Source organism: Hemicordylus capensis, chromosome 5, assembly GCF_027244095.1.
Source record: "Hemicordylus capensis ecotype Gifberg chromosome 5, rHemCap1.1.pri, whole genome shotgun sequence".
Classification (NCBI taxonomy): Eukaryota; Metazoa; Chordata; class Lepidosauria; order Squamata; family Cordylidae; genus Hemicordylus; species Hemicordylus capensis.
The window spans coordinates 193100845-193113367 of record NC_069661.1 but is presented as its reverse complement, the minus strand read 5'-3'; the positions used below and the strand labels follow the sequence as shown (position 1 = coordinate 193113367).

The 12523-nt window shown below is 39.7% G+C and overlaps 1 protein-coding gene across 6 annotated transcripts in view; it reads left to right on the top strand.

Moving 5' to 3' along the window:
• Positions 1–11482, top strand: part of OSBPL8 (oxysterol binding protein like 8) — a 121733-nt gene extending 110251 nt beyond the window's left edge. For all 6 annotated transcript variants that reach the window (XM_053253241.1, XM_053253243.1, XM_053253245.1 and 3 more), the window contains 4 exons: positions 745–832; positions 2034–2133; positions 2385–2487; positions 7336–11482. In XM_053253241.1, the coding sequence (XP_053109216.1) occupies positions 745–832; positions 2034–2133; positions 2385–2487; positions 7336–7471 (427 nt within the window). In that variant the 3' untranslated portion in view covers positions 7472–11482. The remainder of the gene's footprint in view (positions 1–744; positions 833–2033; positions 2134–2384; positions 2488–7335) is intronic.
• Positions 11483–12523: the final 1041 nt, after the last annotated feature.

Genomic DNA, 12523 nt, shown 5'->3' with positions numbered 1-12523 from the left:
TTCAATACCATAAAATGCCTTGAAGAAACTAGCTTTGGGGTCTGTCCGAACAACATATCTGATCAGCCTTGCTGAATTCCATGGGGATGAACCAGGGGTGCCTAGGTGATTTTGGAGCCTGAATCTAAAGGCCTTTGGAACCCCACCCCACCCCACCCACCCCAGTTAAGCATCATCATCTCACACATACACGCACCCTGTGACGTCCACATTATTTTTAAACACATGAATTCTTGATGGCACAAATAGCAACTTAACTCACAAGAATGTAAGAATTCTGCCATCCCAACCTGTGAGCATCTCCCAAACTATTTCTAATTGGTGGCCGGGATGCTGGGGGCAGCTGGGCGGGGGAGAAACAGAGATGGGAAGGGAAAATGAAAATTGATTTTAAAAAATATAAGAGAAAGGGAAGGAAGGACCTTGCAAAAAAATGGATCAGATTATTTTCTTTTCCCAAACCATTGTCAAGGACTGAGACATTTCCCCCACATCTATTTCTGTTTGATGGAGAAGGGGTACTGAGGCTATATTCATATCTGGAAAAAAAAACCCTTCAAATCATAGTCCACACACACACGCACACACAAGACTGTTTGACATGTGTCAATCATGGGGATTTTTTTGCATGAAATTCTTCATTTTGAAAGGTTCTAAATATGCTTTTCTGGAGATAACAAGATTGAAGTGTTGGGACTACTCTCTTGAATTGTTCTTTCTAACTGGTTCTGTCTCTGCCCACAGCACAAGACCATGGGATCCTTTGAATGATATGATACAGTTTGAAAAAGATGGTACCATCCAGACAAAAGTCAGACACAGGACACCAATGGTATGCTTTTGTGGGATTTGGGTTGGGTTTTTTTTTGTCAAATACAATGAGCCAGAAGTTGCCAGTTTGAATCCCCCTGGTATGTTTCCCAGACTATGGGAAACACCTATATCGGGCAGCAGCAATATAGAAAGGTGCTGAAATATATAATCTCATACTGCGTGGGAGATGGCAATGGTAAACCCCTCCTGTATTCTACCAAATACAACCACAGGGCTCTGTGGTCGCCAGGAATAGACACCAACTCGACAAAACACTTTACTTTTACAATATAAGATGGGATAGAAAGGACTAAAGATAAGATTGAAGCTTAAAAATTGTCATCTTTGGTCAGTTAGCTTGGTACTGATGAAATCTTAACAGCAGTCATATTTCTTTAATATGCAGAGAAGACACAATTCTGTAACAGAATCAAAGAAGTAACATTACTGTATTGTTTCTCTGGAGTGGGGGTAAGGCAGGTGCGGAGCTAGCAGAGTGGCTGCCTGAGTCCGGCCCCGCCCGGCGGCCCCTCTGACGTCACGCGCACAGGGCATGCCTGAGCCCCGAGATAAATCCCCTCTCCGCCCATGAGCAAGCGCTTTCCCATCCTTTTCAGGCAGCGTTTCTTTCCTGAAAGCATGGGAAAGGGAGAACAGATGCTTTCAGGCAGCAAGCACTGCCTGAAATGATGGAATGGCTCACTCGGGCTCTTAGGAGCTCAAGGCCACGTCCCCTTTGTGTGTGACGTGCAAAGGGGCCGTGGCCTCAAGCTCCGAAGTGTCCACGCGAGCCCTTCCCAGTCATTTCATGCAGCACTTGCTGCATGAAAGCATCTGTTCTCCCTTTCTCTCCCTCTCTGGAGGAAGAATAAAGGGGAATAGATGCTTTCAGGCAGCAAACGCTGCCTGAAAAGGAAGGGCAAGTGCTCGCTCGGGGCTCTTAGTAGCCTTGGCATGGGGGTGTTCGGGGCTCTTCCGAAGCCCGAGCCATGTCCTCCTGGGGGCTTCAGCGGCCCCTACCATTGGCGGTCCAGGTTCTATGCCCCTGGGGTGGGGTGGAATCAACTTTGTAAATCCTTCACTCCTTCCTGGGATGTCACTTTGCTTTCTTGGCATTTCACACAAGAAAGCAGATTGTCTTAATTATTTTGTGCTGTTGTACTACAGCATACCTTTTATCATTTCTGAGCAAATAAGTGTTACTACTTTATGAATTACAGGTTAATGTTGCAAAAATAAAGAGGTCTGCTAAGTCAAAGAAAGGGGAGTGTGGCTTTTCCTCACCAGAACCTGATAATCAGGACTCTTCTGGAAGTGAAGGTAAATTGTGCTATATCTATTCATGTTTCTGTTTCTGTTACATTTAATACTAAATAGTAGACACATGCCTTTATTTTCTTCTCCTTTAGACTAAGATGTTGTAGGATAATAAATTTATTTTAGAATCAGATACAACTTCTTGTTCTGGCATGAAAAAGAAAACAAAGCAAAATTGCCTGATTCTTTGATAAAATAAAGTAAATTTGCCTTTTGGTTTGATTAACACTTCATATTTGAATTTACTTTTGAAGCACAACTCAAACACAATACAAGAATCCGTAAGAAGATGCTGGATCTTGGTGAACTGCAAAGTGCCATTGAATCTATAAGGGAGACCCAGGAAGACATTCGAAGGTAGTCTGTTTTTCAAATGTATCTTTTTTCTTAATCATAATTTTTTTTAAACCCTCACTACTTATTTATACATAAATTGGACACTGAATAAATAAGAGTTCTAAAGGTTTGAATCAGACTTCCATTAGTAAGGCATGAGCAGTTGCTATGAAGAAGGCATCTCAATTTCTGAACTTTTATCTGACGAGTTTTGTTGTGGAATGGGCCAGGAATTAATTGGCCTCATTGTGTCTTCATTCAAAACAAAGAGCAGGGCTCAATAAGAGAACAAGGGACTAGTGTGGACAATATATCCAAAGTGTCCCACCCACATGTGACTAGAGACATGGCTCAAACTGATTTACAATGAATAATGCAAAGGTGCCATTAGGATTTTATGTGTAAACTGATGCGTTGAAATGCCTTTTATTCTTCTGCTCCATTTATCATCTTAGTGGTTTTCTTTCTGGAATTTTACAGCGAGTACATAGGAACATAGGAAGCTGCCATATAGTCAGACCATTGGTCTATCTAGCTCAGTATTGCCTTCACAGACTGGTAGCGGCTTCTCCAAGGTTGCAGGCAGGAATCTCTCTCAGCCCTATCTTGGAGATGCCAAGGAGGGAGCATCGAACTTGGAACCTTCTGCTCTTTCCAGAGCGACTCTATCCCCTGGGGGGAATATCTTATGGTGCTCACACATCAAGTCACCCATCCATATGCAAACAGAGTGGACTCTGCTTAACTAAAGGGACAAATCATGCTTGCTACCAGCTCTCCTCTCAGTACACCACATGGTTTATTGGGAAATGGCAAAAGCCACACAAAAAATTACTACTTTTTTACAGCAGATAAATAAAATGCATCTTACCCCACTTTCCAAAAGAAGAGTGCCTGATGACAGTAGTTTGCAGAACATTCATTCATCCGGTTTCTATACTGTCCTCCCAAAAATGGCTCCGGGTGGTTTACACACAGAAATAATAAATAAATAAATAAGATGGATCCCTGTCCCCAAAGGGCTCACCATCTAAAAAAAAACGTAAGATAGACACCAGCAACAGTCATTGGAGGTACTGTGCTGGGGGTGGATAGGGCCAGTTACTCTCCCCCTGCTAAATAAAGAGAATCACCACATTAAAAGGTGCCTCTTTGCCAAGTTAGCATGTGGTTCAGTGAGTCCTCCTAACTGGTAGAGAGGCTAGTGGAAACAGGGCAGTTACTGACATATGTGATAGGTGTACATAATTGGGCTAATCTTTGCCCCCCAAGCCTGGTGTGTAATTATTTAGCATATTTTTATACCACCCAAAACTTGTGTCTCTGGGCAGTTTACAATTAAAATCATTTAAAAATAAAATAATTTAAAACAAACATTAAAAATTAAAACTATGAATCGAATTAAAAGCCTGGGTGAATAAATGTGTCTTCAGTGCTTTTTTAAAAGTTGCCAGAGATGGGGAGGCTCTTATTTCAACAGGGAGCGCATTCCAAAGTCCAGGGGCAGCAATGGAGAAGGCCCGTTTCAGAGTAGTCACCAGACGAGCCAGTGGCAACTGTAGACGAACCTCTCCAGATGATCTTAACAGGCAGTGGGGCTCATGGCAAAGAAGACGTTCTCTTAAATACTCAGGGCCTAAGCTGTTTAGGGCTTTATAAGTAATAACCAGCACCTTGTGTTTTGCCCGGAAACTTATCAGCAGCCAGTGCGTTCTTTCAATGCAGGAATAATATGGGCTCTCCTAGATGACCCAGAGACCAACCTGGCTGCCACATTCTGAACCAACTGCAGTTTCCAGACTGCAGCCCCACACAGAGCGCATTGCAGTAATCCAGCCTAGAGATTACCAGCATATGTACCACCATTTTGAGGTCATCCATCTCAAGAAACTGGGACAGCTGGCATATCAGATGAAGCTGACAAAAAGCACCTCTAGCTACCGCCTCAACCTGGGACACCAGGAAGAGGTTCGGATCCAGAAGCACCCCCAGACTGCGTACCTGTTCCTTCTGTGGGAGTGTGACCCCATCCAGAACTGGCAGATCAATATCATCTCCCGACCCCGCACAATAAGTACCTCCATCTTATCAGGATTCAGCCTCAGTTTGTTACCCCTCATCCAGCCCTTTACTGCCTTCAGGCAGGCATTTAGGGAAGTTATGCCTTCTCCCGGAGATGTTGACATGGAGATTGATAACACCCTGCACCAAATCTCCTGATGATCTCTCCCAGTGGTTTCATGTAGATGTTAAACAACATCAGAGACAATATGGAGCCCTGAGGGGACACCATACGAAAGTTCAGATTTTGAAGAGCAACAATCTCCAAGAGGCATCTGGAATCTGCCCGTGAGGTAGGAGTGGAACCACTGCAAATCAATGCCTCCTGTCTCCAATCCCCTCAGATGTTCCAGAAGGATACTATGGTCAATAGTATTGAAAGCCATCAAGAGATCCAAAAGGACCAACAGAGTCACACTCCCTCTGTCAATTCCCAATTGGAGATCATCCATCAGCCCACCAAGGCAGTCTCCACCCCATAGCCCCTCAGAAAGCAAGTTTGAAATGGGTCTAGATAATCAGTTTCCTCCAAGACTGCCTGGAACTAGGAGGCCACCACCTTCTCATTCATCATACCCAGCCATGGAAGGTTGGAGACAGGCCTGTAGTTGCTTAACTCTGAGGGATCCAAGGCAGGCTTCTTCAGGAGCAGTCTAATGATTGCTTCCTTAAGACAAGGAGGCATCCTGCCCTCCCTCGGAAAAGCATTTATAATATCTACCTGGGCCCTCTACAACAGCCTTTCTGCCAGATAGTATAAGCCGTGTTGGGCAAGGATCAAGAAGGCAGGTGGTAGGCCTCACCATTCCAAGCAACTTGTCCACATCCTCAAGATTTTCAAACTGAAATTGATCCAGAGTCGTCATATAAGAGGATCTGCTGGACACCTCAGCATCAGACTCTGTAATAATTGTGGAGTTTGAATCTAAGATAGCCTGAATACGAGAAATTTTGTCCACAAGAAACTCATTAAAAAGGTCACAGCGAGTAATTGTTGGTTCCAAGTACTGATTCAAGGGAAAAGGGGCTCACATTAGCCCCTTCACAACCCTGAACAAATCTGCCACCACAGGCAGTGTTCCTATAAAGGCCCAGAGCTGGGCAAGTAATCCCAGGAACTCACCCCTGGTCCCAGTCCTGCACACAATCCCCACAGATGTTCACAGAGGCAGCAGGTCACAGCCTCACAAGGGAAGCAGGAGCAGGCAGGTGGCAGGAGCAGAAGGAGCCAACAGCACTCACTCAGTTTCTCACACTGAGCAGCACTGGATGGGAAGCAGATGGGCTCTTCCTCTCCTCTGCTAGGCTTCTAGCCCTAATTAGACTTGCAGGACTGAAATGAATTTGTTGTTTAAGTAGTTGTTATTTAAGTGTCATAGTGGCTCTAGCTGTGATAAATTAGATCTATGAAAGTGTGGGATATAACTATAACTGAACCCTCACTTTCCAGTGAGGTGCACTCAAACCCTACTGAAGTCATTTTGCATTGTGGACCAGAAATATTCTGAACAGTGTCTTAAATGCACAATAGGATGCTAGTTTTTCTACCAGATACTGGTATGGTTTTCAAATGTGAATACTTGTACCTTTACGTGAAGGTTCATTTAAAGAAGAGAACAAAAAGATGGGATAAAAAAAAGTTTGCGTTGGAGAAAATGGAAATGGTGAATTTGGTAATTGATCCTTTGTGAGATAGTGCTTTGGCTTCCTGCAGTGACAACTTAATAAATGAAAGCTACTGTTCATTGTTAGAAGGAAATGTGAACTTTAATATTTTCTATCCTCATTACATGTTACAATAGCATATAATAACCAAAACAAATGAGTGCCCTTAGCACACAGGTTATTAACAGGTTTAATAACCTGTTAAGTTATTAAAGCTTGAGCTGAACTAAAATGACTTGTTTATTAGTTATTAAAGTTATTAGTTATTATTAGATATTAAAGTTATTAAATTAGTTATTAAAGTTATTAAAGCTTGAGCTGATTAAAATGACTAAAGCTTCACAGCCAAAAAAAAATTTGGCTGACATCCAGACTAACATTGTGTGTGCCAAATAGGTCATGAGTACAATGGAAGAGGGGTGATTCTTGCCTATTTCCACTCTGTGCCTCCCAAACGTACGTTGTCGAAGGTTGTGGGATGCTCAAGGACCTTTATTTTTGGGAGATGCAAAAATTTTAAATGGCTTGTTTTTATCCCATGAAATTATTTAAACTTTTTATTGTTTTAAATTATTTTTACTTTGTTTTATATTTGTGTTAAACTCTGTACACTGCCTAGAATACACATATCAGGTGGTATTTAAATATGATAGATAAATAAAATTTGGTATGCACAACTTTAGTCCGGATGTAATCCTCTTATTTTAGTCTTTCAAATAAATGTGCAGTCCACCATGTATGTGTCATCAATTCCTTTGGTCAAATCCCCAGTGTCATCAGTGCTGCCTTTGCTTCACTCAAATCCAAAATAGCCAAACATGTATCATTTTGCTAAGAGTACTTGGGAGCAGAAATTCCAAAGTCTCTTTCTTTAGGTGCTTGTAGGAGTCAGGGCCCACACGTTGGCACCAACTTGAAGTGAGCTCCTAGGTATGTAACTTGAGGATTAATCCACAAGGTTTCCACTGCGTCTTGTCAGGCTGGCGGAAACCAGTGCATTAGCACCAAAACCATAGTAGTACTTTCTCCAGAATTTGAAACAAACTTTGCTCTAACAGTCATGTTTTGGGGGTTTTTTGGTAGTTTCTGTCGTGGCGATATCAAAATCCATAAACTTGCCTTATTCACTCTTATATGTTGTAGGGACATGATGGCTTTACGAACTCGAATGACCTCAAGCTCACCGACTCAAGATAATAGTTTCTTTCAGTTCAAGCACTATGTCTTCATTTTGCTGATGATTCTCCTACAGCTTTTCATCAATTATTGGTTTAAATAGAATGCCTGGACAGAAGAATATTTGAACTGAAATGATTATATTCTTCGTGGGACCATATTTTAAGCTTGGCTTGACTTCAAATAATGCAATATTATATAAAAGAGAAGCGCCCAGAGGATAAGACTTTAGGCCTTTGCCTCAAACACTTGTGCTCACATGGAGCAATGTCTGTTATATTCCGTCCTAGCCAGATGACATGGACAATGCATATGTGCCAGTACCTTTCTCTTTGCATCTTTCACATGCCGGATAACTGCCTTGCATATTCCAATGTGTTGTAGACTGCAGTGATAAATACCAGTACATAATATGTCAGGCTGGAATTTCAAAAACATATATTTTCATTATAACCATATAATCCCCATTGGTCATGTTAGTAAAAAAAATGAATTTTAACCCAAGACTTGTTTAAAGTTTACTGGGTACTGTAATCTTAATTCATTAGGAGACATACATTGATGTTAACTTTAAACATTAATAATTGTACAAAGAATAAACTATTCAACCTTTCACTGCCATTAAAAGACATTGTGCTATTAGTCCATCAACATTTCATTAACTCTAGAACATTTCAGTGATGGTAGATGTAGTTTTCCTTAATTTATGAAAACTGACTTCCATTGGTAGTACTAGAGTTAAGGAGAAACATCAGGGCAACAGTTCTACAAAGTGCACAGATAGTTTGTGTGTTGATCAATTCAATTTCAGAAACTCTTGGATAAAGTGTGGGAGGATGGGGCTATCCTGCTAGATGATGGGGCTTCCTAGATTGTATTCTTGGGGTACTAATCAAACATGATTTTTTAAAAAACTACATTATTGCTGGACATTTGGCTTATCAGGACCATTGTGGTCATCTGGTTGCAATTATGCCTGGATAGTTATGTCATTTTTTACAGGTTTGGATAGCAAACTCCTTTTTTGAACAGTGGTTTCCTAAAGCCAGTTAATTTGCTGCTTCTGCCTGTTTTAGGTGCCCAAAATATTAGCACACTAGTCTGTGCTTAATTTCTGTTTAAAATATAGATTTGCTATGATTCTTTAAGTGAAATAACACGCTGAGCAAATCTTATTGGATTCCTTCAGAATTAAGCTCCCAGAGAAGTTCTTATGTTGTGGTATGTATAGTACTAATTTAAGATGCATGGCAAAATGCAAAATATCAGGAACTCAAATCCTCTTATCAATATTGTGTTACAGCACACAAAAGCCCTCTCACTAAGACATAATACATAGTTGGTCAGTTTAGGATTAATACTGTGTTTAGCAGCTGATGGTTTAATTTTTTGTTTTTATGCAGCCCAAATAACTAAAGCAAAAGGAGCTACCTGCATACAAATAAATAATATTTAGCTGGACATGTCTATCTGATTAATATCTGCATATCTTTAGTCTTTCAGTCTTACCCTTTATTCTGCCTTGTGAACTCCTTGCCAAGTCTTTAAAAAACAAAGATTATCTCAGATACACAGAACAACTTCCCCCTGCCCATCTCCATGGGTATTACAAAGTTTCTGAAGTGCTGGAGTTCTTAAGAAGAATTTTAACTTGGTTGTAGCAAATGTCTATGTAGCCATGATCCATGTGCATTGCAGATTGGCTGGGATATTGATGTATACGAGTCTGTGAAAGATCTATCGTGACAGTAGCACCAACAGAGCTATACAATGAAAAGATTATATGGTGATTTATATTTATTTGTAAGCACTTGGAAAATCAGCTATTCATAGTGCAGTCCGCATTGGTCAAAACTGTTACATTTACCTTGTTTTCAGTTGGCTTTGACCCTGTCTGCTAATGCACATTTATATCAGACTTTTCCTGTGTTTGCTTGTTGTTTGGTTTTGTTTGTGCATTTCTTGTGTGAGATTGAGCTAGGAAAATGTATTTGATTACTTCTTTTTCAGGTGTTTCTTAAGTACCTGTGGCTACCTTAAATAGGAAATACAACTTCTGTGACAACATTAAATCACAGCTGTCCAATCTTCTGTCTCAAATACAGAAAAGCACAGCACTTAAAGCCTAAATTCCTCCTTTGCTCCTTTATATGACTCCTTATGTGAGCAGAACAAAGGAATTGGTTGCCTGATTACCTTTTTATATGATCTGGTTGATTACGGGCCTTGTTTATTAAATGTTTCTTCATATGTGATATTTAGCCATGTGTTTTATGACCTTAAATTCTTTCGAGTGACTGTTTTCTGCACAGAGTTATTTAAAGAAAAAAACTGTGATTGTACAGTTTGTAGAAATGCGAGGGCACTGGCCTCCCTGCTAATTTGTAGTATTTAAAACCGAGCACTTGCTTTCTCACTTGATTATGTATGTTTTCCTTTGTATATAAGAAGAAAATACTCAAATTTCTTGTTGTTGCCATGTTTCTGGCTGTTTGTTTAAAAGAAATGCACTATAAGCATTTAATATGCCATGTTAACTATTAACATAATACCTAAAAGGAAACTAAATGTGTAGTGTGTAGAGTAGTAAATAGTTATGGCAATATGCAGGGTTTCTTCTATTTCACATCTTAGGTTAGTTTTTAACTACTAAGCGTTCCTTATAAGTGTACAGCATGCTTGTTTTTCCATGAAAAGTTGGTTCTGACAGCTAACCTGTACAATGTTTCAAATGATTTTTACAGTTCACTGTCCTCCTGTGCCTTCGGGGAAAATCTTCTTTCCAATTCAATGTTAAAGCAATGGAATGAGAGTTAAATACATTTGTCTCATTTACCTTGATTGTAGTCATTTGCTTTAATGGCTGTTGCTTCATGGTTTTTATCCTGTTGTAAATAGAATACTTAACTGCTGTACTCTTATAAGAACTACTATTATAATTCTACTGTATCCTCAGTTTTTGGGCATCTTTTGAAAGTAGGCCATCAGATACTTGAGTATTGTAACAGTGCCTTGATGGAGTTCACACAGAGATGAGGGGGTGTGTGTTATGTATTTATATGTATATAAAGATATTGTCCAAGTTTGTGCCATATCTATTCATAAATCTTCATGGAAGCTGTTTCCAATATTAATCTTCATCCAAACATTTCCTAAAAGATATGGTATAATTGTAGAACACATCAGGTTTTTTTCAGTGACTATAATGGCTGGATCTAACAATCTCCAAAGTTTGGAGTGTGCACTCTTGTACAATGAAGCTGCAATGTTTTGTTTGTGATACTACAAAAATAGCCATAATAAAACTAGAACATCACAGACAGATTATTTTGGCTTCAATTTTGTTTTCATGGGTTAAAAAAAAAAACCTAAGAAAAAAATTTTGGGGAACAAAAAATGAGATTCAAAAGACAAATAATTATATAACTTCAAATGGAATCTGTGAGTGAGGTGGGAAAACCCTGCTAATCAAACTGTCTCCTTGTGTGAACCAAGAAGCACATGTAGTATATTTAAACTTTGGCTAAAATTTGGAAAGCACTTTTTAAATGTATAGCCTTCTACTATTCTTGAACTCCTTGTTCACATTCTTCTAGTTTCTGAAGTTCATAATTCCCACTAGGTCATTTTTTATTCTCTCTATTTCCTGTTTGTTTGTTTTTTACTTTTAACAATTGCTTGAATTTTTATACTGTTAAGCATTTTTTAAACTGAAAATGGGGCGTTGTACTAAAGCTGATAGGACCAGTGTTTAATCCAATGCAAACAATGTAAGGAAAGCCAGACGTTATGACAAAATATGAATGTGAATGTACTTAATATATAGATAGGACAGTCTATTCCTGTAAGTTTTGTTTCTGCATATCATGTAAAATAGCATTAATATTATTGCACTGGGTTCATTTGTTTTTGTGTTTAAATCATGCTGCCTGCAGTGTGATAAGAGAAACAAGTAATTCCTCTAAAAGAACTGGTAATTGTGTGTTGCATGCTTAAGTGTACAGCCACGTTGAACAGCTTGTTTTAAAGGCCATTTGTAAATTTAAAACTATACCACTGGTCAATAGTTTTGTACAATTAAAGAAATAGAATAAAGAACTGATCAAGAACATAAGTTGAGTTGTTGGTATGCTGAAACTGTTACATATAAAACATCTCTCCACTCTTTGAACAGTCCACATTGATAAACTGGCTACTGAGACTGGAGGGCACAAGGTTCATAGATCAGATGGGCTATGAGCAGCTTGTTCCGCTTTAGTTTTGCCCACGTAACATTGAACCACACTCTGCTGAAAGGTAGATAAGAGGTAAAATTTCAGAGAGGAGGATTAAGCCACTTCCTCGTTCAAAACAGAGCAGCATTTTATAATGTTCCTCTAGATGTAGACAGGAATCAATGGAGAAATAGCTGTGATTGAGCACAGACATGCTCAAATAATAGTCTACTATCCCATGTCAGGTTGCAGGGGTGGGGGTAGTTTGAGTCTGAGAGAGAGACTTGCAACAGCCCTGCAATGTAATCCACTGCTGATATGTCAAATTAGGAATGGAGCTGAGGCTTTTGAATTCACAGCCCCAAATCCAAACAGAATTCCCCTCCATTTTGTAGCAAATACCAACTGATTAAAATTGCCATCTTAGGCCCTTTCTGGCCCAGACCCAGTGTATACAGTAACTATATATACAGGTGAAACTCGGAAAATTAGAATATCGTGCAAAAGTCCATTAATTTCAGTAATGCAAATTAAAAGGTGAAACTGATATATGAGACAGACGCATTACATGCAAAGCGAGATAAGTCAAGCCTTAATTTGTTATAATTGTGATGATCATGGTATACAGCTCATGAAAACCCCAAATCCACAATCTCAGAAAATTAGAATATTACATGGAACCAAGAAGACAAGGATTGAAGAACAGAACAATATCGGACCTCTGAAAAGTATACAGTGTACTGTGCTTGATTGGCCAGCAAACTCGCCTGACCTGACCCCATAGAGAATCTATGGGGCATTGCCAAGAGAAGGATGAGAGACATGAGACCAAAACAATGCAGAATTGCTGAAGGCCGCTAATGAAGCATCCTGGTCTTCCATAATACCTCATCAGTGCCACAGGCTGATAGCATCCATGCAACGCCGCATTGAGGCAGTAA